The sequence below is a fragment of the Parambassis ranga genome, chromosome 1 (genome assembly GCF_900634625.1).
Source record: "Parambassis ranga chromosome 1, fParRan2.1, whole genome shotgun sequence".
Lineage (NCBI taxonomy): Eukaryota > Metazoa > Chordata > Actinopteri > Ambassidae > Parambassis > Parambassis ranga.
In genome coordinates, this window is record NC_041022.1 from 6694765 (window position 1) to 6721942 (window position 27178).

At 43.2% G+C, this 27178-nt stretch overlaps 4 protein-coding genes across 7 annotated transcripts; 2 read left to right on the plus strand and 2 right to left on the minus strand.

Moving 5' to 3' along the window:
• Positions 1-185: 185 nt before the first annotated feature.
• Positions 186-6986, minus strand: LOC114448569 (uncharacterized). The gene is made up of 7 exons (XM_028425632.1): positions 6544-6986; positions 5801-6465; positions 3091-3207; positions 2577-2967; positions 2229-2330; positions 1909-2112; positions 186-1310 (listed from the first exon to the last, which is right to left on the minus strand). Exons 1-7 carry the CDS (start codon positions 6563-6565, stop codon positions 466-468), a joined length of 2346 nt encoding a protein of 781 aa, XP_028281433.1. The 5' UTR covers positions 6566-6986; the 3' UTR covers positions 186-465.
• A 3806-nt stretch (positions 6987-10792) lies between these two features.
• Positions 10793-12579, minus strand: LOC114441116 (GTPase IMAP family member 4-like). 3 transcript variants are annotated; one of them, XM_028413910.1, is made up of 3 exons: positions 12444-12579; positions 12044-12230; positions 10793-11965 (listed from the first exon to the last, which is right to left on the minus strand). In XM_028413910.1, exons 2-3 carry the CDS (start codon positions 12063-12065, stop codon positions 11100-11102), a joined length of 888 nt encoding a protein of 295 aa, XP_028269711.1. In that variant the 5' UTR covers positions 12066-12230; positions 12444-12579; the 3' UTR covers positions 10793-11099. The 3 variants fall into 3 exon arrangements, with proteins under 3 accessions (XP_028269711.1, XP_028269718.1, XP_028269703.1); XM_028413917.1 differs by having other exon boundaries at positions 12044-12247; positions 12444-12567; XM_028413902.1 differs by lacking the exon at positions 12444-12579 and having other exon boundaries at positions 12044-12316.
• Positions 12580-12937: 358 nt separating this feature from the next.
• Positions 12938-14549, plus strand: LOC114441147 (claudin-9-like). 2 transcript variants are annotated; one of them, XM_028413937.1, is made up of 2 exons: positions 12938-13075; positions 13144-14549. In XM_028413937.1, the coding sequence occupies exon 2, from the start codon at positions 13282-13284 to the stop codon at positions 13951-13953; it is 672 nt and encodes a 223-aa protein (XP_028269738.1). In that variant the 5' UTR covers positions 12938-13075; positions 13144-13281; the 3' UTR covers positions 13954-14549. The 2 variants fall into 2 exon arrangements, with proteins under 2 accessions (XP_028269738.1, XP_028269746.1); XM_028413945.1 differs by having other exon boundaries at positions 13167-14549.
• Positions 14550-17705: 3156 nt separating this feature from the next.
• Positions 17706-23764, plus strand: slc25a10b (solute carrier family 25 member 10b). Its single transcript, XM_028413925.1, has 11 exons — positions 17706-17795; positions 20125-20244; positions 20333-20447; positions 20536-20584; positions 20656-20697; positions 20786-20829; positions 20920-20990; positions 21625-21717; positions 21795-21872; positions 21953-22009; positions 22284-23764. Exons 1-11 carry the CDS (start codon positions 17706-17708, stop codon positions 22383-22385), a joined length of 861 nt encoding a protein of 286 aa, XP_028269726.1. The 3' UTR covers positions 22386-23764.
• The last annotated feature ends 3414 nt before the right edge of the window (positions 23765-27178 follow it).

Here is a 27178-nt window from a genome sequence, read left to right on the forward strand (position 1 = left end):
TACTGACACAGTAAAAATGGTGAATGCCTGTTTTTATTAGCAGCCTCTCTGTTCACTTGATGCCCACAGCCTGCCTCATGACACACAGACCTGTCCATAGCTGCTTCTGTACTGAAAATGTAAATTAACTACACATTGTCCATTTTAATTTTAAGATGATTTCTTTTATTATTTTACCCTGTTCAGATATCCTTTGCAATGGAAATCAAATATATGTATTCAACGCATGAGTACTTTTACTTTTAATACATTTAGTACATTTAAAAGTAAGTACGGTACTTAAGACTTTTACTTAAGTAGGTTTGTCACATGTATCATACCAGATACATCTAAGAGAAAACTACATTTATATCTTTTATATACCCTGTTATCACGTCTTTCAAAGGGCATTTTATAATCATACACTAACACAATGAAGTGCAGAATTACAATAAAATCCTGACAAAGCGTGCATGTCCCCACAGGTCACAGTGGGCCATCATTCTTCTTGGGTGTGAGCCACCTCCCGATGGCTCTGGTAACCCCTGCACCTGCAAACATCAACATTGGCTGTACGGCTAACACTACTGCTTCCTCTGCCATCACAGCACGAACAGCTGAGGGACCGGCTGTAGCTGCTGCCGCCCCTATCATACAATTACTCACCGAGTACAGAGTGTCTCCACACTTGCGCCACCAGTCCTCATTTGTGACCTGTCTCTGGGCCTCTTCGTATATGCTGCTGGTATAATAACCCCCATTCTGCTGCACTGTCTTGTCTATCTTTTCGAACAGATCAGCAACCTGAGTGCGGTTTTCCTTACACTTGTTGTCAAACACAACGTACCCAGCTCCACAGTCCTTGATGAGCGCCTTGAGGTCAGGACTTTTTCTCAAATAGTCTTCAATAGTTATCCGGTTGAGCTCGTCTCCCCTGGTGAAAAGCACTGCTGTGTACTTGGAAGCTTCATCGCCAAAGTTTTTCTTGATCCACCTCACAGCGTTCTTCTCCTCCTCTGTGAAGCGCCCAGCCAGGCTGATCACCAGCAGGAATATGTGCGGCCCTGGGACAGACAGCCTAATACACTCCTCTATTTCCTTTTTCAACTTCTCTTCATCAGTAGATGTGTCAAAGATCCCAGGGGTGTCAATGACACGCACGCTTCTGTTATCATAGTGCCCTGTTTGTATCTTACATTTCTTTGTCACAGACTCTGGAGACAGGCTTGCAGCAAAAGCATCCTGTCCCAGAATGGTATTCCCCGTTTCACTCTTTCCTGATCCAGTCTTCCCCAGCAGGACAATTCTCAGGTCTGGAGAATCTCTGGAATCTGTTGAAAGTGAAACCAGTTATTCTGAATGCTTGGCTTGGGTATATGCACATCTTGACAAATGGGAAAGATACCAACCTTCAGCTTTAGAAAATCCCATCTTTTTTTAGAGAGAAAAGAAAAACAAATCTGTCAGGGCCGATACAAAATGGAGGACACAGATGCAGCGGAGCCGGAAGTATAAGGCAAATCTCAGTGTTTTAATGCAGGCAATGGTCGATACACAGGAGTTCAGTCCACGGGGCAAAGATATCAAAAGGGCAAAGGCAAAAACAGTAGTTAAATCCGAAGCAATGATCGGCACACAAGAGTTCAGTCCGCGAGGCAAAGGTATCAAAAAGGGCAAAGGCAAAAACAGTAGTCAGATCCAGAAACAGGTAAAAATCACAAGCGCGGAAAGGCAACTTGGACGGCTGTGTCGCTAGGAATACTCACAAAACGAACTGGCAACAAGAGGGAGGAAACACACAGACTTTATACACAGGAGCTGGAGGTGTATGGTTTCAGGGAAGGCGGAGCTTGACAGCCACAGGATTGATGATCTTGATGATTTGAAATGGTCCGATGAATCTGGGGGAGAGTTTTCTTGATTCAGTACGGAGTTTTATGTTGGCTGTGGATAGGTAGCCCTGCTGTCCGACGGAGTAGTCTGGAGCTCTGGAGCGGTGTCGGTCAGCCAGCCTCTTGGTAGCAGACGGAGCAGGGCAGCACGAGCCTCCCTCCAGGCGCGCCTGCACCGGCAGTACTGGTGTTGGACGAATGGTACCGCCACCTCGGTCTCTTCTTCGGGGAATAACGGTGGCTGGAAACCCATACAACACTCAAAGGGAGAGAGACCAGAGGCAGAGGAGGTGAGTGAATTATGTGCATACTCAACCCAGGGGAGGTCCGTGCTCCAGGTGGACTGGCGTCGGGTACAGACACAGCGGAGGGCAGCCTCCAGATCTTGATTGGCCTGCTCCGTCTGGCTGTTGGTTTGGGGGTGGAACCCCGAGGAGAGGGTGGCGGAGGTGCCGAAGGCTGTACAGAAGGACCGCCAGACCTGTGAGATGAACTGGGGACCACGATCTGAGACGATGTCCTGCAGAAGCCCATGCAAACGGAAGACATGTTTAATTATTAACTGTACCGTCCCGGCAGCAGAAGGCAACTTAGATAAAGCCACAAAGTGAGCAGTCTTAGAAAAAACGGTCCATGATAGTAAGAATAGTGGGTTTCCCCTTAGAGGGGGGTAACCCAGTCACAAAGTCCACAGCAATGTGAGACCATGGTCGGCTGGGCACAGGAAGCAGTTGCAGCTCCTGGCGGACGGCTGGTTGCTGGTCTTCCCTTGGGCACAGACGGCACAGGCCCCCACAAACTCCTTGATGTCCCTTGCCAGGCCGGGCCACCAGAAACGACGTCGGAGGAAGGATTCAGTTCGGCGGGCCCCAGGATAGCAGGTCAGCCGGGAGGCATGTGCCCACTGGAGAACCCTGGAGCGGACACTCTGAGGGACAAACAAACGGTTAGCAGGCCCTCCGCCGGGGTCCGGTTCCTGAGCCTGAGCTCTTTTGATCTCTTCAGTGAGATCACATTTAGGTGCTTTTACAAATAACCTGTTTTCCAACAGGCGTTGGAGCACTTGTCGAACATGCCGCCGATGTTCAGTAATGTTCTTAGAAAAGATCAGGATATCATCGAGATACACAAAAACAAAACGATGCAGAAAATCCCTCAGAACATCATTAATTAAGTGTTGGAAAACAGCAGGAGCATTAGTTAAACCAAAGGACATTACCAGATACTCAAAATGTCCCAATGGTGTGTTGAAGGCTTTTTTCCACTCATCCCCCGAACGAATACGCACCAAGTGGTAGGCGCTTCGCAGGTCCAGCTTGGTAAATACTCGAGCTTCCTGTAGAGTCTCGAAAGCAGAGTTCATTAACGGTAGAGAGTAGCGGTTCTTTATGGTTATAGCATTCAGTTTTTTGTAGTCTATGCAGGGTCGGAGAGTCCCATCTTTCTTTCCCACAAAGAAGAATGGGGCTCCCACAGGTGAAGTGGATGGCCGAATTATACCGGAGGCCAAGGACTCAGAGATATAATTTTCCATTGGGGGACTAGTAAAGGATTATCTTACCTTATCTTATCTCTTATGGGTCAGTGTACGTGTAATGGGACACAGTCCACTGACTAATCACATCTGAGGAAAGAGAGCAGCCCCTCAACAGGCTGCCACTTTGACACAATCCTGCTATACCGTTTACAACAAAATGACCAAAAAAGGATTTAATATGGGGACAAACTTTATTTTTTATTCAAATAAATGCAGTCATCCATTAGTAACTTACAGAGCATATGTAAAAACACAAAGTTACTAATGTGTTCTGTCATTTGATGCAGGTGTGGCACTTTCAATGCAGTCTGACAGGTCTGGTTGATCTGTTTGTTTTAGACTCTATGACCAGGACACAGACTGGAATGAGGTCAGGGCGTGTGTCCATTACAATGAGAACATATGTGAAGCATGGTTTTATAAGGACTCGTCTCATCAGGGCTGGCACATTAAAAAGTCCATAAGGATTAAATGCATTTTATTTTATTTACATTTCAATGCATGCAATTAAGATTAAGATTAAGAAACCTTTATTAGTCCCACAATAGGGAAATTGCATTTTTGCAACGGCATACAAACAGCAAGGGATAAGTTAAGAAAAAGATATATACATTATAAAATAGGCTACCAATAAAAAGATATATACATTATAAACAGTTTACATATTTAACAGTTATTGCACAGGTGAGTGGAGGTAGAAATGGTATATAAACTGTACGGAGTGCATCAAAAACTAAATAGATAATTTATTGTACACTGTGGTGTGTAAGTATTGCTCCTATCAGAAGTGTTTATTATACAGTCTGACAGCAGCAGGAAGGAAAGACCTTCTGTATCTCTCCTTCACACACGGAGGGTGGAGCAGTCTGCCACTGAAGCTGCTCTGCAGGGCTGACAGGGTGTCCTGCAGGGGGTGGGACTCATTGTCCAGCATGGATGTTAGTTTTGCCAGGACCCTCCTGTCCCCCACCTCCTGCACTGAGTCCAGAGAGCAGCCCAGGACAGAGCTGGACTTCCTGATGACTCTGTCCAGCTTCTTCCTCTCCCTCTCAGTGATGCTGCTGTTCCAGCACACCACACCATACATGATGACTGATGCCACCACAGAGTCATAAAAAGTCTTCAATGTTAGATGTACAGCAAGGATCAAGGTTTGTTTACAGCTTTACTGTACAGAGAAAGCTCCTATGAAGCAGACTTGGAATGCAGTGTTGTGTTTTCAGCCAAGCAGTAGAGGAAACAGTTCCGTGTGGGATGGTTACACCATAAATGATAGTAATGATGTTGGTGCAGGTTATTTTTGGGTCTTCCTGGATTTCTGAGACATGCTACAAAATGCCAAAGGCAAACAGAATAATAACAATAGGTGGTTCTGCAGGCATTTATAACATGTTATGATTTCACAATTCCATCCTATCAAACATTTAGTGTAAAGTTATGATTAGCAAAAGAGTTTTTAAATTAATTAAATGTATTCAGTTTAGTAACAGTGATCATTTAAACCAAGACATAGGATATTTTTTTCCACCATATGCGTTATTTATAAGCAGTGGTGGAAAGTATTTGTACTTTGTTACTGTACTTAAGTAAATTTGTATGTATTTATACCTTACTTAAGTAAAAATAATAGTACATACTTTATACTTTTACTCCATTACATTTCGCAGCTATTATCTGTACTTTGTACTCCACTACAAATTTTACAGTGTTTGTAGTTACAAGTACCATAAAAATGGTGAATGCCTGTTTTTTATTAGCAGCCTCTCTGTTCACTTGATGCCCACAGCCTGCCTCATGACACACAGACCTGTCCATAGCTGGTTCTGGACTGAACATGCAAATTAACTACACATTGTCCATTTTAATTTTAAGATGATTTCTTTTATTATTTTACCCTGTTCAGATATCCTTTGCAATGGAAATCAAATATATGTATTCAATGCACGAGTACTTTTACTTTTAATACTTTAAGTACATTTAAAAGTAAGTACGGTACCAAGCTTCAGTACTTCCTCCACCACTGTTTATAAGGTAATGCCCATACAGTCACATGTATCATACCAGATACATCTAAGAGAAAACTACATTTATATCTTTTATATACCCTGTTATCACGTCTTTCAAAGGGCATTTTATAATCATACACTAACACAATGAAGTGCAGAATTACAATAAAATCCTGACAAAGCGTGCATGTCCCCACAGGTCACAGTGGGACAGGGCCATCATTCTTCTTGGGTGTGAGCCACCTCCCGATGGCTCTGGTAACCCCTGCACCTGCAAACATCAACATTGGCCGTACGGCTAACACTACTGCTTCCTCTGCCATTACACCAGGAACAGCTAAGGGACTGGCTGTAGCTGCTGCCGCCCCTATCATACAATTACTCACCGAGTACAGAGTGTCTCCACACTTGCGCCAACACTCCTCATTTCTGACCTGTCTCTGGGCCTCTTCGTATATGCTGCTGGTATAATAACCCCCATTCTGCTGCACTGTCTTGTCTATCTTTTCGAACAGATCAGCAACCTGAGTGCGGTTTTCCTTACACTTGTTGTCAAACACAACGTACCCAGCTCCACAGTCCTTGATGAGCGCCTTGAGGTCAGGACTTTTTCTCAAATAGTCTTCAATAGTTATCCGGTTGAGCTCGTCTCCCCTGGTGAAAAGCACTGCTGTGTACTTGGAAGCTTCATCGCCAAAGTTTTTCTTGATCCACTTCACAGCGTTCTTCTCCTCCTCTGTGAAGCGCCCAGCCAGGCTGATCACCAGCAGGAATATGTGCGGCCCTGGGACAGACAGCCTAATACACTCCTCTATTTCCTTTTTCAACTTCTCTTCATCAGTAGATGTGTCAAAGATCCCAGGGGTGTCAATGACACGCACGCTTCTGTTATCATAGTGCCCTGTTTGTATCTTACATTTCTTTGTCACAGACTCTGGAGACAGGCTTGCAGCAAAAGCATCCTGTCCCAGAATGGTATTCCCCGTTTCACTCTTTCCTGATCCAGTCTTCCCCAGCAGGACAATTCTCAGGTCTGGAGAATCTCTGGAATCTGTTGAAAGTGAAACCAGTTATTCTGAATGCTTGGCTTGGGTATATGCACATCTTGACAAATGGGAAAGATACCAACCTTCAGCTTTAGAAAATCCCATCTTTTTTTAGAGAGAAAAGAAAAACAAATCTGTCAGGGCCGATACAAAATGGAGGACACAGATGCAGCGGAGCCGGAAGTATAAGGCAAATCTCAGTGTTTTAATGCAGGCAATGGTCGATACACAGGAGTTCAGTCCACGGGGCAAAGATATCAAAAGGGCAAAGGCAAAAACAGTAGTTAAATCCGAAGCAATGATCGGCACACAAGAGTTCAGTCCGCGAGGCAAAGGTATCAAAAAGGGCAAAGGCAAAAACAGTAGTCAGATCCAGAAACAGGTAAAAATCACAAGCGCGGAAAGGCAACTTGGACGGCTGTGTCGCTAGGAATACTCACAAAACGAACTGGCAACAAGAGGGAGGAAACACACAGACTTTATACACAGGAGCTGGAGGTGTATGGTTTCACTTGAGAGACGTGAAACACAGAGTGAATCCGGAGAGTTCTGGGAAGTCGGAGCTTGACAGCCACAGGATTGATGATCTTGATGATTTGAAATGGTCCGATGAATCTGGGGGAGAGTTTTCTTGATTCAGTACGGAGTTTTATGTTGGCTGTGGATAGGTAGCCCTGCTGTCCGACGGAGTAGTCTGGAGCTCTGGAGCGGTGTCGGTCAGCCAGCCTCTTGGTAGCAGACGGAGCAGGGCAGCACGAGCCTCCCTCCAGGCGCGCCTGCACCGGCAGTACTGGTGTTGGACGAATGGTACCGCCACCTCGGTCTCTTCTTCGGGGAATAACGGTGGCTGGAAACCCATACAACACTCAAAGGGAGAGAGATCAGAGGCAGAGGAGGTGAGTGAATTATGTGCATACTCAACCCAGGGGAGGTCCGTGCTCCAGGTGGACTGGCGTCGGGTACAGACACAGCGGAGGGCAGCCTCCAGATCTTGATTGGCCTGCTCCGTCTGGCTGTTGGTTTGGGGGTGGAACCCCGAGGAGAGGGTGGCGGAGGTGCCGAAGGCTGTACAGAAGGACCGCCAGACCTGTGAGATGAACTGGGGACCACGATCTGAGACGATGTCCTGCAGAAGCCCATGCAAACGGAAGACATGTTTAATTATTAACTGTACCGTCCCGGCAGCAGAAGGCAACTTAGATAAAGCCACAAAGTGAGCAGTCTTAGAAAAAACGGTCCATGATAGTAAGAATAGTGGGTTTCCCCTTAGAGGGGGGTAACCCAGTCACAAAGTCCACAGCAATGTGAGACCATGGTCGGCTGGGCACAGGAAGCAGTTGCAGCTCCTGGCAGACGGCTGGTTGCTGGTCTTCCCTTGGGCACAGACGGCACAGGCCCCCACAAACTCCTTGATGTCCCTTGCCAGGCCGGGCCACCAGAAACGACGTCGGAGGAAGGATTCAGTTCGGCGGGCCCCAGGATAGCAGGTCAGCCGGGAGGCATGTGCCCACTGGAGAACCCTGGAGCGGACACTCTGAGGGACAAACAAACGGTTAGCAGGCCCTCCGCCGGGGTCCGGTTCCTGAGCCTGAGCTCTTTTGATCTCTTCAGTGAGATCACATTTAGGTGCTTTTACAAATAACCTGTTTTCCAACAGGCGTTGGAGCACTTGTCGAACATGCCGCCGATGTTCAGTAATGTTCTTAGAAAAGATCAGGATATCATCGAGATACACAAAAACAAAACGATGCAGAAAATCCCTCAGAACATCATTAATTAAGTGTTGGAAAACAGCAGGAGCATTAGTTAAACCAAAGGACATTACCAGATACTCAAAATGTCCCAATGGTGTGTTGAAGGCTTTTTTCCACTCATCCCCCGAACGAATACGCACCAAGTGGTAGGCGCTTCGCAGGTCCAGCTTGGTAAATACTCGAGCTTCCTGTAGAGTCTCGAAAGCAGAGTTCATTAACGGTAGAGAGTAGCGGTTCTTTATGGTTATAGCATTCAGTTTTTTGTAGTCTATGTAGGGTCGGAGAGTCCCATCTTTCTTTCCCACAAAGAAGAATGGGGCTCCCACAGGTGAAGTGGATGGCCGAATTATACCGGAGGCCAAGGACTCAGAGATATAATTTTCCATTGGGGGACTAGTAAAGGATTATCTTACCTTATCTTATCTCTTATGGGTCAGTGTACGTGTAATGGGACACAGTCCACTGACTAATCACATCTGAGGAAAGAGAGCAGCCCCTCAACAGGCTGCCACTTTGACACAATCCTGCTATACCGTTTACAACAAAATGACCAAAAAAGGATTTAATATGGGGACAAACTTTATTTTTTATTCAAATAAATGCAGTCATCCATTAGTAACTTACAGAGCATATGTAAAAACACAAAGTTACTAATGTGTTCTGTCATTTGATGCAGGTGTGGCACTTTCAATGCAGTCTGACAGGTCTGGTTGATCTGTTTGTTTTAGACTCTATGACCAGGACACAGACTGGAATGAGGTCAGGGCGTGTGTCCATTACAATGAGAACATATGTGAAGCATGGTTTTATAAGGACTCGTCTCATCAGGGCTGGCACATTAAAAAGTCCATAAGGATTAAATGCATTTTATTTTATTTACATTTCAATGCATGCAATTAAGATTAAGATTAAGAAACCTTTATTAGTCCCACAATAGGGAAATTGCATTTTTGCAACGGCATACAAACAGCAAGGGATAAGTTAAGAAAAAGATATATACATTATAAAATAGGCTACCAATAAAAAGATATATACATTATAAACAGTTTACATATTTAACAGTTATTGCACAGGTGAGTGGAGGTAGAAATGGTATATAAACTGTACGGAGTGCATCAAAAACTAAATAGATAATTTATTGTACACTGTGGTGTGTAAGTATTGCTCCTATCAGAAGTGTTTATTATACAGTCTGACAGCAGCAGGAAGGAAAGACCTTCTGTATCTCTCCTTCACACACGGAGGGTGGAGCAGTCTGCCACTGAAGCTGCTCTGCAGGGCTGACAGGGTGTCCTGCAGGGGGTGGGACTCATTGTCCAGCATGGATGTTAGTTTTGCCAGGACCCTCCTGTCCCCCACCTCCTGCACTGAGTCCAGAGAGCAGCCCAGGACAGAGCTGGACTTCCTGATGACTCTGTCCAGCTTCTTCCTCTCCCTCTCAGTGATGCTGCTGTTCCAGCACACCACACCATACATGATGACTGATGCCACCACAGAGTCATAAAAAGTCTTCAATGTTAGATGTACAGCAAGGATCAAGGTTTGTTTACAGCTTTACTGTACAGAGAAAGCTCCTATGAAGCAGACTTGGAATGCAGTGTTGTGTTTTCAGCCAAGCAGTAGAGGAAACAGTTCCGTGTGGGATGGTTACACCATAAATGATAGTAATGATGTTGGTGCAGGTTATTTTTGGGTCTTCCTGGATTTCTGAGACATGCTACAAAATGCCAAAGGCAAACAGAATAATAACAATAGGTGGTTCTGCAGGCATTTATAACATGTTATGATTTCACAATTCCACCCTATCAAACATTTAGTGTAAAGTTATGATTAGCAAAAGAGTTGTTAAATTAATTAAATGTATTCAGTTTAGTAACAGTGATCATTTAAACCAAGACATAGGATATTTTTTCCACCATATGCATTATTTATAAGCAGTGGTGGAAAGTAACTAAGTATTTGTACTTTGTTACTGTACTTAAGTAAATTTGTATGTATTTATACCTTACTTAAGTAAAAATAATAGTACATACTTTATACTTTTACTCCATTACATTTCGCAGCTATTATCTGTACTTTCTACTCCACTACAAATTTTACAGTGTCTGTAGTTACAAGTACATTTATGAACACAGTCTGATGTGAGGTCAGACTCTGCATGGAGGTGATGTCACGCTGCCAGCTGTGTTTCTATAATGAGCCTCAGTCATGATGCCGGTGCTCTGGCTCAGTTAGCTAACTAGTTAGCTGCTGTCTGCTAACACAAGTCCATCCATTGATGTCTGATTAACATGAATCATAACATTGATCTCAGCAGGAATACTGACACAGTAAAAATGGTGAATGCCTGTTTTTATTAGCAGCCTCTCTGTTCACTTGATGCCCACAGCCTGCCTCATGACACACAGACCTGTCAATAGCTACTTCTGTACTGAAAATGTAAATTAATTACACATTGTCCATTTTTTTTTTTTTTTTATTATTTTACCCTGTTCAGATATCCTTTGCAATGGAAATCAAATATATGTATTCAATGCGTGAGTACTTTTACTTTTAATGCTTTAAGTACATTTAAAAGTAAGTACTTAAGACTTTTACTTAAGTAGGATTGTTGATGTAGCTTACCTTTACTTAAGTATATATTTTGCTGGGTAATTGTACTTTTACTTAAGTACCAAGCTTCAGTACTTCCTCCACCACTGTTTATAAGGTAATGCCCATACAGTCACATGTATCATACCAGATACATCTAAGAGAAAACTACATTTATATCTTTTATATACCCTGTTATCACGTCTTTCAAAGGGCATTTTATAATCATACACTAACACAATGAAGTGCAGAATTACAATAAAATCCTGACAAAGTGTGCATGTCCCCACAGGTCACAGTGGGACAGGGCCATCATTCTTCTTGGGTGTGAGCCACCTCCCGATGGCTCTGGTAACCCCTGCACCTGCAAACATCAACATTGGCCGTACGGCTAACACTACTGCTTCCTCTGCCATCACAGCACGAACAGCTAAGGGACCGGCTGTAGCTGCTGCCGCCCCTATCAGATAATTACTCGCCGAGTACAGAGTGTCTCCACACTTGCGCCACCAGTCCTCATTTCTGACCTGTCTCTGGGCCTCTTCGTATATGCTGCTGGTATAATAACCCCCATTCTGCTGCACTGTCTTATCTATCTTTTCGAACAGATCAGCAACCTGAGTGCGGTTTTCCTTACACTTGTTGTCAAACACAACGTACCCAGCTCCACAGTCCTTGATGAGCGCCTTGAGGTCAGGACTTTCTCTCAAATAGTCTTCAATAGTTTTCCGGTTGAGCTCGTCTCCCCTGGTGAAAAGCACTGCTGTGTACTTGGAAGCTTCATCGCCAAAGTTTTTCTTGATCCACTTCACAGCGTTCTTCTCCTCCTTTGTGAAGCGCCCAGCCAGGCTGATCACCAGCAGGAATATGTGCGGCCCTGGGACAGACAGCCTGATACACTCCTCTATTTCCTTTTTCAACTTCTCTTCATCAGTAGACGTGTCAAAGATCCCAGGGGTGTCAATGACACTCACGTTTCTGTCATCATAGTACCCTGTTTGTTTGTTACATTTCTTTGTCACAGACTCTGGAGACAGGCTTGCAGCAAAAGCATCCTGTCCCAGAATGGTATTCCCTGTTTCACTCTTTCCTGATCCAGTCTTCCCCAGCAGGACAATTCTCAGGTCGTAAATAACTGGAGACCAAGAATCTCTGGAATCTGTTGAAAGTGGAACCAGTTATTCTGAATGCTTGGCTTGGGTATATGCACATCTTGACAAATGGGAAAGATACCAACCTTCAGCTTTAGTAAATCCCATCTTTTTTAGAGAGAAAAAAAACAAATCCGCCCGGCTCTGTTCTGCCAGTACTGTGCCTCCACCCTGTGTGCCTGGTATATCTCCCTCCTCTTCTCACTGTATGCCTCACAGTGGTTTCCAGAGAAATGAAACTCTCCCAGCGAAGTGGTTTCCCGGAAAACGAAACTAGAGCATGCAGAGGGCTGAGTATACAGAGTTAAGACCACTGTAACAGCTGAAATACCCACTACTCACAGGATATAGCAGCTGACAGTGAAAGCTCAGCCTTGTATTCATTTATATATATTTTTGCTATTTGTCTTCTTACAGTTTGTGTTTCTATCTGCCCTGTAACACTGTGAATTTCTCATTTGGGGGACTAGTAAAGGATTATCTTACCTTATCTCTTATGGGTCAGTGTACCACACCGTGTCAAAGGATGCCATGCAAATATTTAGTTAGTCTACACTGCAGAAAATAAATCACAGTAATGTCCAAGACTCAGCTGCAGTATCCTTACAGGCAGATCATTACAAGTGCAAATAATGAGCACAAAGACAAAGAAAGTGAATGTTATGCCATCTAGTGGCAGGTTGCAGAACTTACCGAGTTTAATCCAACCAAAGAAATGACATTTGTCAGAATATTTACTGTTCCAACAAAACCAGGCAGTTGAAGAAGTCACTGTTACTCCCCCAAAATCTCCATCTTTCAGCCATCACTTCATCCATCTGCCCACACCAACTCAACCCAACCAAGCGATGACAACATGGTAACACTTTGTTAGAGTGTCTCTAACAAAGTGTCCCAGTGTCCTCATGCTGTCACTTCATTTTTTGCATAACTAGCTGTGTGTGTGTGTGTATTTAGTATGCAGTATTACACAGCTGCCCTCCTACACCTACTGTGTATGAGATCCAGTGAGACAAGCCGGTCAGTCATAACAGGGGAAAGACAGCAGTTAGCGCACATCATACAGTTACACGGCACCGCAGAGAAACACAACAGATGTGAGGACAGCAGACGGAAAAGTAAGTTTCAATTGGAAAAAATGCATTTTAACTGCAGCGCAGGTAACAGAAATTGTCTTTTTTAACAGTATATCTGGATTCTGAATAACAGGAGAGGCTCATTTCAACAACTCAGTGGACATCTAAGTGAATGACTGACTCCCTGTGATCTTTAAGTGAGAAAGACAAGGAAAAACTGGACTGAGGTGTCGTCTTTTTTGGTGATCATGGCATCGACTGGACTCCAGCTGATGGGTTTGGTCCTCGCTGTGCTGGGCTGGGTGTGTGGGGCGCTGGTGTGTGCGGCACCTCTGTGGCGTGTGTCCGCGTTCGTGGGTGGAGAGCTGGTGATTGCCCAGGTACTGTGGGAGGGACTGTGGATGAACTGTCTGTCTCAGACCACAGGCCAGATCCAGTGTAAGACCTATGACTCCATGCTGGCGCTGCCCATGTCTGCCCAGGTGGCCCGGGGCCTCACCGTTCTCTCCCTGCTCCTCTGCCTCCTGGCCCTCATACTCGGAGTGGCAGGGGCCAAGTGCACTCACTGCATGGGCGACGGCAACCAGGCCTCTAAGGCTCGACTGGGTCGGATAGCAGGGGTGTCTTTTGTTGTGGCTGGCCTCGCCTACTTGACACCCATTTGTTGGACCGCCTATGCAATCATCAGGGACTTCTATGATCCGAACATTGCAGCGCCATTGAAGAGAGAGCTGGGGCCGGCGTTGTACCTGGGCTGGGGGGCCAGCGTGCTGCTCCTAGTAGGGGGGATTATGTTGCATGTTGGTTCGTCTGCACCGGGAGGAAAGGCAGTGCCTATCATCAGTAGACCTGCTAAGGACACCTCCCAAACAGCAGCAGCAGCAGGAGAGCTGAAGCAACAAGAGAGAGCTTATGTATGAGATCATTTTATTGGACACGAGAGGTATGAGCAGAGGTCACGACCTCGGCAAACTGCAAGATCACTATCTATTAGAGGGTATCCAGCCTATGTTGTATTTTATATTATGCTACAGCTGTGGATTTTTTTTAAGTAACCACTACTTGATTTTGGCGTGAACTGTTCTACTTTAGACCTCATTTCACCCACTAACAACAACAGGTTTTGTAATAGGACGTTAATGGTTTTGAGTGGAGTGGGAGGTGAAATGAACTGTGGGAGGACTTTAGATGTTTACTAATGCATGTGACTTACATTTGTCAGATTCCACACTGCCTCTGCTTGTGTTTGTGTGTGTGTGTGGGGGAGGTCTGTGTACAGAAGGCTAGTGTACATAGTATATCTGTGCACACTGGTGTTTCCACTGTGGGCAGATGGAGCAATGCCTCTTTATTAACTTTTTATTAGTTACTGTTTTTCAGTGATATACATTTTATAGTTTACTGAATGGTTTTCACTTTTTTCACATATGAAAATAATTATATCAAGATTTTGCTAGTTTAACTGTTGTGATTACTTGATGTATTAAGACACAATAAAACAATGTGTTTCCTTTGACTGTAGCTAGCATTGATTCACACCGTAGATGTTAGTGTGCTTCGATCAGGTAAACCCTGTTAGATATACAAATGGTGACTGATAAGTTTGTGGCCTAAGGTAAAAAAAAAAAAAAAAAAAAATCTACCTCTTCTCCTCTTCTTCACCCGGCCGATCGTCAGCAGGATGGTTCTTCTTTGTGAGTCGGGTCCTGCTCGCAGTTTCTTCCGGTTAAAAGGGAGTGTTTTCTTTGCCACGGTCTGCTTGCTTGGGGGTTCAGGCTCTGGGTTTCCGTCTGCACCTTGAGACAATTTCGGTTGTTAAAGGTGCTATATTAATAAAACTGAATTGAATTGAACATATTATGTATTGGCCAACGCCATCTAAACATGGGACCAATACACTTGACTTTCACTCAGGAGTCCAAAGTTTAAGTCCCCCTGACACCACAAGCTGTTTTGTTTTTACCCACATTAGGTATCACAGTAGGATTTGGCCTAAAATGTGCATGCAGTTGAACCCTAAAAAAATAATAATTATAAAAATAAGTTGCTTAAATCAAACACTTTTACACATCCAAATGAAAAAAACTGTCTGAATGTGTGAATCTGTGCAAGTTATCTCCCCTTTACTTTGGGCCACTGAGTTATCAATCACCTCTTGCGTTCATTCTTTCCTTTGTTTACTTATATTTTTCACCAATTTCTTAATGTGGTTGCCACAAAAATGACACTTGGAGCGAGGGAATAAAAACACACATGTGAAGGAGCACGGCCGGCCCTTCGTTTTTAGGTAGAGTGTTGAATGGAAAGCTCTTCATGAGCAGTGATGGCAGACATCACACACTTGGGGGCAGCAGACACCAACTGATACAGTGACAACAAAAAATAACTCAGCCTCTGCTTATTTTATCTGACTGGATGTGTTTGTGTTCCACTGTTGACACAGACAAATTCTGCACTTTGATATGTAACTGCTCCTTAGCTTTTGGGTGTGGTTTTACGATTGTGTCAGTTTTTGAACATGACAGTACATGTCCCTGCAGAGCAGCTATAATTATGGGGTTTTTTTTATGTGCGGTGTATGTGTGGAAAACAAAAAATATGGACACTACACATATGATTACGTTAGTTGGAGAAATGGTCAAAGCCAAGTAGAGAAGCTGATGCCCTGCAAACTCTGCACAACAGCAGACTTGTTTTTGAAAATTGCATTCAAAGACCTGCTGCTCTCTGGACCATGACAGTGGCTCCTCCTCCTTGGAAAATAAACTGACACTACAGGTTTATTTTTTAGCAAGCTGCATAGCTTTTTGTAGAGACTTGGAACCTTTAGCCACAGTGTGACACATCACAAAGTGTGAGCATACAGGGGGAAGGCAGTTGCAATAATTGTCATCTTTGTTAGGCACAAGTTACAGAAGATAGATGTAGTTTTGCATTAATTTAATCTTTTTTAATGACCTCATTAACATGCAGATTATCTCAGCCAAAGGGAGTTTATTTCTAGCAGTTCAAAAGAGGTTTTTGACCTTGCAGTGCCTGAAAAAAACGCATTAAGATATATAGGGGTGTATAAGTCTAGCACATCCTTGCTACATACTATTCCCTATCATTCTTGGTAGGGTTTGGTTTAGGAGCAATAGTTGCAACAGGTGTAATTCCACATTTCAACACAGGGGGCAGCAGCAAGTCAGAATGTGGTGAAGAAAACTGTAGCACTGTAAAGATTCATACTTTCTCTTCATACTCTTCAGACATGTTTCATTAAGAAAATTTAGAGCTTCTTATTGAATGGGTTTGTCTGGGTACTCCAGCTTGGAGAGCAAAGATGTGCATGATAGGTAGACTGTGGACTCTAAATTGGCCCTGTGTGATTGTGTCTGTTTGTCTTCTGCGACAGACTGGGTGTAGGCCGCCTCCTGCCCACTGCCAGCTGCAGCAGTGACTCTGCATAGGACAAAGCAGGATGAAAAATGGATGGATGGTTTTTTTTTTACCTACAGACACACACCAAAATATCCATTAACCAAGCACTAAACAGCTTTTCCAGGAAAGTGTACTAGAGTCTGAATCCTAAACTATTTCCTCTTGACTTTTTTATGTATAATTCAACAGTTCAACAGTTTAAACTGATTGTTTTTAATGTAAGAATTCTCCTCACCTCACCTCATTAAACACTGTTAAAGTGCATGCCAGGTGTCACATGTTCCTTCACAGACTCTGTAATTTCAGGTTTCACATGTTGGTGTGATTTCAGATGGAACCAATTTGTTTGATTTCAATGATTTTAGTTTGAGCTTCTGAAGTTATAAACAAAATTAAATTAAAGATCTTTACCTTTTATATATAACTTCTGTTAAATCAAAACCTGGCATTGATCCAACAGACTGGCAGATCAGAGAGAGACATGCAAATGATATGTTTGCAGTGTGAAGGAGAGCCAGTTCAAGACTGATTAACCAAAGAGCATAATTTCAACATGATAACTTTTTTTAGCCTCTTCCCATTCCCTAATGTGAAATCAGAGTAGGACTAGTAAGTTTCTCAATGAAACACCCTCCCACATAGAAACGAGTCCTCTGCAGAGCCATGTTTGTCACGGTCAGATTCTGCTGCTTTGGGAATGTCTGTTGTTGTCCTCTTAAAGAGACAGGCGCACATCGTGTGCTTCCTGCAGCCGCGCAGAGAATGCCTGTCACTTTAAATCCGCATGACAGGTCGTAGTGGTGAAAGTGGGCTATGTGAGTTTGCGGGGCTTTTCATACCGAGCACGCTGCTGACCTTCGGATCTCGCTCCCCCCACTTCCCCCCTCCGGTAGGCAGCTCCGCTGTCCATAGTGGCAATTGGCTGCTCTTCTGTCTACCGCTGCTTCCTCCTGCGCTTCACAACATACTCTCACACACACACACACACGCGCGCGGTCTTTCACATGCGCATTATGTGTCGCCAGTGTGTGATGCTTGTGAAGCCCAAAGTCCCCGGTCCGTGGCGCAGTCCCTTATCGGAATGTTTGAAGATTAACGAGGTCACGCGTGTCCTGTAGAGCCGAGCTACACACAAGAGAGTGACAGCTGCAGGCCCACGGAGCAGGAGGACGGCGTGTCGAGACGGACTGAGTAGAAGGAAGTCACCTCTGTACGCTGCAACAGACGGACGACGACACAGCCCGGTAACATGACCGAGAAGCGGATGTCGCGATGGTACTTCGGTGGGTTGGCGTCCTGCGGAGCCGCCTGCTGCACGCACCCACTGGATCTACTCAAGGTGAGGGGCGCAGTAACCCTCCGCCGGGGTGCGGAGGAGCGCAGGCCTAAGCACCGGCATACAGCTGTGTACAGCGGCGGCAGCAGCAGCAGCAGCAGTAGTAGTAGTGGTGGTAGTAGTATTGGTGGTGGTGGTATAGATTACAGTTACTCACCGACCTAAAATGTCACAAAGCAGCTGTTTAGCTTCTGGTCACAGCTGTGGTGTCACATGTCACCCGTGTACACACATTTAGTGTGTGGGGTGCACAGAATATAGGGCACAGGTCAGGCCAATGGCAGCACGTGTATGTAACCTGAGCAAAATATAAAGGTAATCACAAGTTTGCAACGTGTCATCGCCTGACTGCTGGACTGTGTGTGTGTGTGTGTGTGAGTGTGAGAGAGAGATATGCATGTATGCATGTTGATCAATGTGTTGCTCAGAGGACTAACCATACCTTTACTCTCTTGGTGACTGCATGCATACAGCCTCACATGACCTTGATAACACTAAGTGGCCACCAGGAAGTCATGTACTGTGTAATTATGCAGTCCAGCTCCTGCAATTGCTACATTGCATTAAATGATCCTGTTTCTCTTTATGTTGCCACATCCTGTTTTTCACCACATAAGAGCATTACCAAAGGCACACATGGCTCATGGCTGTCTATTAGGACAATATGAAGTGAAACTGGAGTTTAAACTTTTAGACTGAACATCTAGGTAAGCAACCCACTGTCCTCTAGGTTTTAACCACAGACTGTAAATATACAGGTGATCCCGCCTACTGCCTACTGTACAAAAAAATGCAGCGAATATCTATATAATTTATGGACAATGCCATGTTTCAACAAGATGCCATTTTGGAACTAGAGTCAGCACAGAAAAGGTCAAAGGTCAACAGGTGAAGCTGCATTGTCTCTGTTCTGCTCAGTTACCCATTTCTGCATCAAGCCACTAGCTTTATCGCTCTGTTGGCTGCTCATCGCTACGTTGCATCCTTCAAATATGAACCTATCAAAAAAGGGAAGACTTTAACAGTACTTTTAATTTTTAACCAGGTTTATGTCCTATCCAGTAATGATAAATTCTTCATTTAGGTTCGCCGTTGAGCGGACCTGATGCTTAGTGTGGTAATGTGAGATGGCAGTTAACTGGCTGTCATGTGGCCTCACTATTAAATATGCATGTTTATATAATTTAAACACTAGTACATTTTAGCTTGAAGAGGCGGTGACGACACTATCAAGGTGTAGTTACAGCTTTTTGACACCTATTCCTGATGCTAACAGACTTCAGTTAGAGTGTATTGCCCTGCTAACCTTGTGTGTGTGTATGTCTGAGAATAGGAATAAGGCGTACCTTGCAGAGCAGGTATTTCAGGCCTATTTTAATGATTTATAATGAAAATGAAGTCTCCTGAGTGCACTTTTAGAGCTGCAAGATTACTTTTTGTGAGTCCTCTGCAAAACCTGATACACCACTGTGGTCGTACGGTGTGGAGTGTGTGTGACTGAGGCCTGGGTGTGCATTACTACTGTGCAGCATGGTGACTGTTTGGCATAGCAATGAAATTTAAAGGACAGCTAATGTCACTGTGTAGAAATGAGAATATATGTGAATTTCAAGTGTCACTCATACTTCTGTGGAACCTGCTATAACAGCTGCTCCAGGAGGAAGAAGTGAAATCATATAAAGAGGCCACATAAGACACACGAGAACTGAAAGTGCATCGTGTGACTGTAGAAACAGCTTAGCTGTACACATTCCTGCAAAAAACGGCAACAGCAGGGCCTTTAAATTAAGGTAAATGTGTGATTTATTGTCCACCACACATTGAGTAATGGAAAAAAACTGCTTAGTCACGTTGTGTGATTTCCTCCTTTGTAATAAACCAGACATTTGCTGTACAGTAAGATAAGCTGCTCTGAGCACAAAGGTTTCTGGGACATTCCTGGAAACAAAACAATAAAAGAAGAAAGCCGAACTGTCACAGAAATGTTAAAGTTTGTTAAGACCCACAATAAGCAGCACAGAGCCAGACTCAATGTTTAATTTTACAGACAGAAAAAAACTAACATTTTAAGTGATTATATAAAAATTACCGCAACCCTCTATAATAATACGTGGTGAGAGAAGAAGAAAAGTGTGAAGTGACCTTCGAGGGTCGAGGCCTTGTTGCTGAGCTGCTGCTCTTTGACACACATAGTTTAGTAGTGTGTGAATAGCCTGAGTATTTCAGGCTGTGGATTATGACTGTCACCATGTCCTCGCCCGTGTCGCACACATTGTGTTTGTCTGCAGATGGCTTGTCTGATTAAAAGTGGCACAAATGTCTGTCTTTCCAGGTGCACCTGCAGACGCAGCAGGAGGTGAAGAAGAGGATGGTGGGGATGGCCATTCATGTGGTGAAGAACGACGGGGTGCTGGCGCTTTACAATGGCCTCTCTGCATCCCTGTGTAGACAGGTGTGTATGTTTTAAGACTGTTTTTTTTTACAATAAACTACTGGTTATAGATTTATCGTAATAAACTCCTCTCCTCTCCTCTCCTCAGATGTCCTACTCCCTCACCAGATTTGCCATCTATGAGACAGTGAGAGACATGATGGGCAGCACAAACAAGGGCCCCATGCCCTTTTACCAGAAGGTCCTGCTGGGAGCTTTTGGAGGTAGGAATCCACCACACACACACATACTGTACATTATGTACTGTCACCCTCTCAGGACTATGTGCCAACTATTCTTTTACACACCCAGGTTTCACTGGTGGGTTTGTTGGCACACCAGCAGATATGGTGAATGTCAGGTAAAATACTATAATAACCACAGATCCTGTTAATAATCGCTATTATTCATTACACATTTTTTTGCCTCTAGAATGCAGAATGACATGAAACTACCAGCAGAGCTGAGGAGAAAGTGAGAGCTGAAATAACACACGTAAAGTTCAGTTCAATCTGTGTTTTTATCTAACACAGAGTTTGTGTTGTTGTGTTGTTCCTCACAGCTATAAGCATGCCATCGATGGGCTTTTCAGAGTCTTCAGAGAAGGTGACTCTCATGCAGGATATGGCATGTGATGGTTTGTATCTTTATTTGATGGGCACACAGGCTATGTCTGATTTCTGTCCTATCATGCAGAGGGTCTAAGAAAACTGTTCTCCGGAGCCTCCATGGCTTCCAGCAGAGGAGCCATGGTTACTGTGGGACAGGTGAGTCATTTCTGAAGATCTGTTATAACGAATAAATAAATAAACACAAAGAACTGTGGGGACTCCAGGCCTGTAATGACTATTTGCCTGTAATGACTAAATGGTTCCATTGTGCATTAAGCAAAGACACGGAAACCATTTAGCTTTTTTAAATTTGTGTTTGCAGTAATATAGTGCTGTGCCAGTGCAGCCCCTTGAAAACAATGTGTCCAAAAGTCTCATAGCAAAGGACTGATGGTTGAAGGGACTCTACAGAATACACTGTTTTGTAGGTGTGATTGCTGTGATGTTTATGTTCTTAATTCCAATCTGTTGTGGTTTGTTCGTTTGGAGAAACATAAACACACGAATGAGACCAGCAAATGCAATTTAAAATCCACCGGGGGGTACAGTACACCGCTATGCACACAAACTGTAGAATGATATCAAAGAATACACTCAGTGTGAATAAGAGGGATTCTGTTGCCTCTGCATGTATTATAGGTTAGGTACCTAAATGTTGTTGTAATAGTTTTTACCACTAGAGGGAGCCAAATGTTAAAGTTTTTTTTGACATGCAGGCCTGACGTGTGCAGGTTCATGGGGTGCAGATCTTTTCATCGTTGTCTCTCCTTCTTCTTCTTTCTTTCTGTAGCTTGCATGTTACGACCAGGCCAAGCAGCTGGTGTTAGGTACAGGCATGATGGGAGACAACATACTCACACACTTTCTGTCCAGCTTTATTGCAGTAAGTATTTGGTTTTATTTGTGTGCAGTAAAGCTAACAGGGCTAATCTCAGCTTTGTGTTTACCTTCCCTCTGCAGGGGGGCTGTGCCACGTTCCTCTGTCAACCTTTGGACGTACTAAAAACAAGACTGATGAACTCTAAAGGAGAGTACACAGTGAGTGGAGTCTTCCTTTTCTCTGTTTTATTACTCTCTGCTTTCACCGTCTTCTTTTAACACTGTGTGTCTGTTTTCAGGGTGTAACTCATTGCTTACGAGAAACTGCTAAACTGGGTCCAATGGCATTTTATAAGGTAAAAATTCAGTGCTGTTCAATATTTAGGCTTATTTATTCTCATACACTTCCACACAGTTTCTCCAACCACATGGCAGATGTGTTATCCTTGGCTCCATTGTTTTAGGTTCTCTCAGACTTTGCAGGAATCCATGTTCTTGACTGTGTTATATATGTGTTAGAGCTGTTGTGCACGTTGCACGGTGAAACTCAGTCAAACTGAGAAGTTTTAAATGATGGCCAGGCCGCAATAAAACTACAAACACTCCTCTGAGGCTTCTGTTCTGTTACAGGGTCTTGTTCCCGCGGGGATCCGCTTGATTCCTCACACAGTGCTCACCTTTATCTTCCTCGAGCAGCTCAAGATATACTTCGGCATCCGCATCATTTCCTGAGGAACGCTTTGTGACCACCTGCCGACTCCGTCACTGCCAATGACAGCACCCCATCATCACTCTGTTGTTCACCATCTGCAAAGGGAAAAAAGGATGGCGAGCAGGGTGACACAGTGCATGCTATCCTTCCCTGTTTGCTCTACCTCTGTCTTTAAGTTAAGAGGGACATTGGATATCAACTTTTGCTAGGGACCTAATCATATTCCCTCTAGCAATAAATGTTAACAATATGATGCTTAGATTGAGATGACTAAATGTGAAGGTGTGATAGGATTTTACCATGCCATCTTTAGAGCTTTAGTAGACGTCCATTATGATTCCAGATGCATGACAGGATGAGATTGACCGCTTGATTTAAAGTGACCCCGATAATCCACCTGCAGTGTATGATGCCTTCAAATTGTAAAATAAATGTTGTTAGGCCAAGACATGCTGCTGCAAGAGTCCTCGTGATAAGTGATAAACAAACACAGTGCAGCCTTTCTCACCAGTGCCATTCTGATTATTCCTTAAAGCCATTACTAAAACATGACTGAACGAGCAGTTGAGTCAGTAATCATTCCCACTAGTAGTGTCTAAAAATGTTGCAATGTTAGGGTTGATTTTTTTTTTGCTTGACTCATATTTTAGGACTGTAGATCAATCGCTAAAAGGTTATTTTTTATTAACTTTTGCCTGATTCTCCTTCATTTCATTCCACGATCATCAATTAACTGTCAGATTGATAAGTGAGGAGGACCAAGCTTGTTTGTGTCGTGTATTTTTTTTTTTTTAAAGCAAGTAGGGAGTAGAGAAACTGAAGAGTGCTTTTAGTTTTGCTGTCCCAGAGAAAAGCTCTAAAACCACTTGATCTCTTAAAGTTTTCATGTTTTTCAGAGATGCCTGCTGCACAGGTGTAGCGTTTCCATGATGTTACTGTTTGGTTGTTAGACTTAGGACTCAGGACGCTACTCTGTTTTTATGAGCCACTTTATTTAAAAGATAATACTGACTAATCTGTTGCACTCAAACATGTGCTGTATGGTAAATCTAAAAAAAAAAATTGAGTTTCAAATGTTAACTGTTAGTGGTTGTCATATTCTGTTTAGGTGCCTGCTGTTTATAACATGTTGCCTTATAACATCTGTCCTGCAGGGGGCAGTGTCATAATATACTAAATATAAAGTCTTGTTTTATGAGTCATCCACCTTCATCCCAGGATGATGACCTGTTTGACTGCATGTTCTCATGTTGGTCAGCAGTAAGGCGCTGTACTGTGACTCTTGATGGTACCCCTGCTACTTTGTTCATACGCACAGAAATGAAACTGGAGGGACATCTAGGGTTTAAAAAAAATCACTAATTAACTAATGATTTTGGAATTAAAATACTAATTCAAACGCTGTGTCTTGTGCTTTAATGTTGGATTGTGGGAAATCACAGCTTTTTTTTTCATACTCATTAGTCGTATTGATTGATAAATCAACTGTAGAACTGCCGGGCTCGTGTTAATTCCATGCTATGAAACAAACAGACCCATCTTTGTGAATCCAGCTTCACCCCTGGGATATTGCCCTCAATTAGAACAAGGACAAAGTTCAATGTTTTCCCCAGCAGTTCTTCACACGCTGGATCAGTACTTATACTTCTCGCAGCGTGCACCATGCAGTTAAGTGGTGGTGTTCAGGCGTAGTGATGAATGGCAGCTGTGTGACTCCTTTGCGTTGATGAACGTAGCTGCCCATTCCTTTATTAATACTATCCATCACGTTAGTGACTGTGACCGCTCACCTCTACTGTCGCACATTTACATGTGCGTGAGTTTGCCTCTGTGCGCACCCTGCTCATTTTTATAATGGTCAGGAGTGCTATTTTTGCAGCACTGCTGCATTTTATGCTGATAGGTAATAAGAACCTCCAGTTTTACTTCAGACATGTGCCTTGGTTTGAAAAGGTTTACAATCCACTGCATGCGTTAGTCATCAAACAGTTTTTAGAATAATCAACACATCTAGGAAGGCCACGATTCAAAAGTGTCATTCTGTTTATTATACACAGATGTTGTCATACTTCTCTGTTGAAAATGATTTGATTAGCTCACACCATGCTATTCTCTGCTGTTTGTGAAGGACAAGCCACTGCTGTGTATAGGAAGAATCCTCTCTAATGTTATAATGAAGCCCGGTAAATTAGATTTTTAGCCAATAGTTTTTGTAAGTAGCTGTGTAATAAGCAAGACTGTGAAGCAATGAGGCCATTTTATCATACTGAACCTCAGCATGATGTCTTCACATCACTCTGACTGGATCAAAGTACACTGTCCTTATTTCTCCCACAGATGTCTACAGGAGCCCTGATTATACATAACCGCTTTTTAGGGAAACAGGTTGGGATACAGGATACTTACAAAAACCTTCTTCCTGTGTTATCAGCTGTTCACTACTTCCTTTCATTTTCGGTTGATTTTGTTTATGCTTAGGCAACAAAAATACTTGGTTAGGTTTTGGAAAAAAAAGATACCTGTGCCTTTAAGATCCATCCTTCCAAAAAACCCTCAAGGCCCAAAGGTGCGAAACTGGCTAGTGACGTCATACTTCCATGTTCACGGAGACAGTGTAAACATCCGTCGATGTATGAAAACTTTGTCGACATTGCTACAAAGAAATCAACTGCGTTTCGTGCCGCAGAGAAAACCAAAAGAAACAAAAGAAACCGCACGTCTAAACGGGGTCTGAATTTTCCGATGCAACACCAATTGGTTTGGAGGACAGCAAATATGATGGATTGAGCGCAGATGCGTGTGTGTGCAATAGCCACAATTTAATGCCAATCAAAATAGATTGACTTTCCCCAGTCTGAGCGGGGTCTGGTACAATAACAGAACATTTACACTTTAAGAGAGTTTTTGAGGATACTAGAAAGCACTTACACGACAGTCTGTACTGTCAGCAACATTCAGCGATTCATTCATGGTCCATTAAGGATACATTAACTGCTCCACTACCACATTTTCTCTGCCCTGCAGGAGGAAAACGAACCTTTGACTTTGAAGACATGAAAATAATATTGTTTCCCAGTTTCATTCTTACAGAAATGTTTCACTCATTTTTTTGAACATGTCGAGTTTGGAGCAGGGAAACTGGATTTGTTGAAGACCTTTTCCTGCTCCTCCAAGCAGCTTCATCAGTTCTAACGGTTTAGTGCTGAACATGATTAAAGGAAAACGTTATAGATGACGCTTTGCTTTTAAAATACATTACCTCATTTGTATGCTTGACTTTTATGAACAATGTGTTATCCTGCTGCCTTTTCCTGTGTGTTTTAGCCCCTTGGGATTATGGAAAATATATGAAAACAACAAAGAAGAAATGAAGTGGGGAAGGGGCCATGATTTTTAATATATGAGACACACGTGACACATACACAGCTGAATGGATTAAATCCAATACCTGTAAGAAAGCTGGGAAAGAAATGGCTCCTTATGGCTGTGTTTATGCAACCTGACACTGCTTAAGTTCATAAGTTATTAAAGAAGAGAAAAGGCTGGAAAACAAAAACTGCTATTTGGGATTTCACTACAATAAGTGACCTTGGTGCTTGGAACAAACACTTATTGTCCATTCAATACAGACATCAGCATTTGAAGATAACTCAGTTAGGGTTAGGGTTAAGAAATAAATAACACAGTGAAGCTTTCATTCACTTTGTTCTGTTTACTTTGTGCTTGATCTGATTCCACTCAGCGCTGCTTCCAGAGTACTGGGAGGACTGTATTATAATGGGATAATGAGGTAATTCCCCACCTCACTGACCAGTGTGTGATTCTAAAGGCCAGGCACAGTTCAGTTTAATCTGAGCATGGTCAGGAGTTCAGAGGAAAGTGATTATGGAGTTTGAGCTGATGGCTGAATGGAGAAACAGCAGGAAATGATATTAACTCGAAAGGTCACGGTGAAACTCTGGTGACAGTGAGCTAAGCTAACTTTCTCTGCATAGCTCAGCACAACTAGACTGGTATCATAAAAATATCCAAACAGTAACATGTTTATAAACTTTAATCTGTCAAATAATGGATACTATGACTGTTTCACTTCAAGGCAAGGCACCCTTATGTCTCACTGACTGGTGATACCAACATTGTGTCGGCCCTTGAAGCTGTGGTGATGGCATTAATTAACTGACCTGCTATTCAAATGTAAACTGCAGCCTGATTTTATTGTAGCACCTATTGTTTTATTCCAGATTGAACCCATCGAGGCCTTGTAGCTTTGAAGAAAATACATCAGTGTAACTGTCCAAATCCTTGTTTAAGCACAGGGTTTAATTAAACCTTAAACAATAAATAAACTTAGGTGCAATTGCTCTAATAGGGTAGTTCATTTAAAGCAAAAGGTGAAAGCTTTTATTTGCATTTAACAAGCAGACTGAGATCCACCTGTACAAGACAACTGGATCAGCTTCCAGCAGACTCTGGTTCTCCTGGTTCAACTGAACTAAGACTCAGAGCAGGCTGAAGACATTTCTATAAAATACAAACAAAATGAAATCCTGTGAGATGCAACCCTAAAAGTCATTCAATATCATGCACTGTGCTAACAAAACAAATAAAAAGAAAATGGAGTAATAGATGTTTAAGTTCCTTATTGATATTTGGTCCAATGAGTGTCGTTCAAGCAGCAAATCCAATGGGAGCAGTCAACCCTGCACACAGAAAAACAACTGCAACATCCCATAATGCACATTTTCATGTACTCTGTTAGGATTGCTGTTTTTGTGTGTGTGTGTGTTTTGAAATGGTGTTTTTTTCTGTTCCT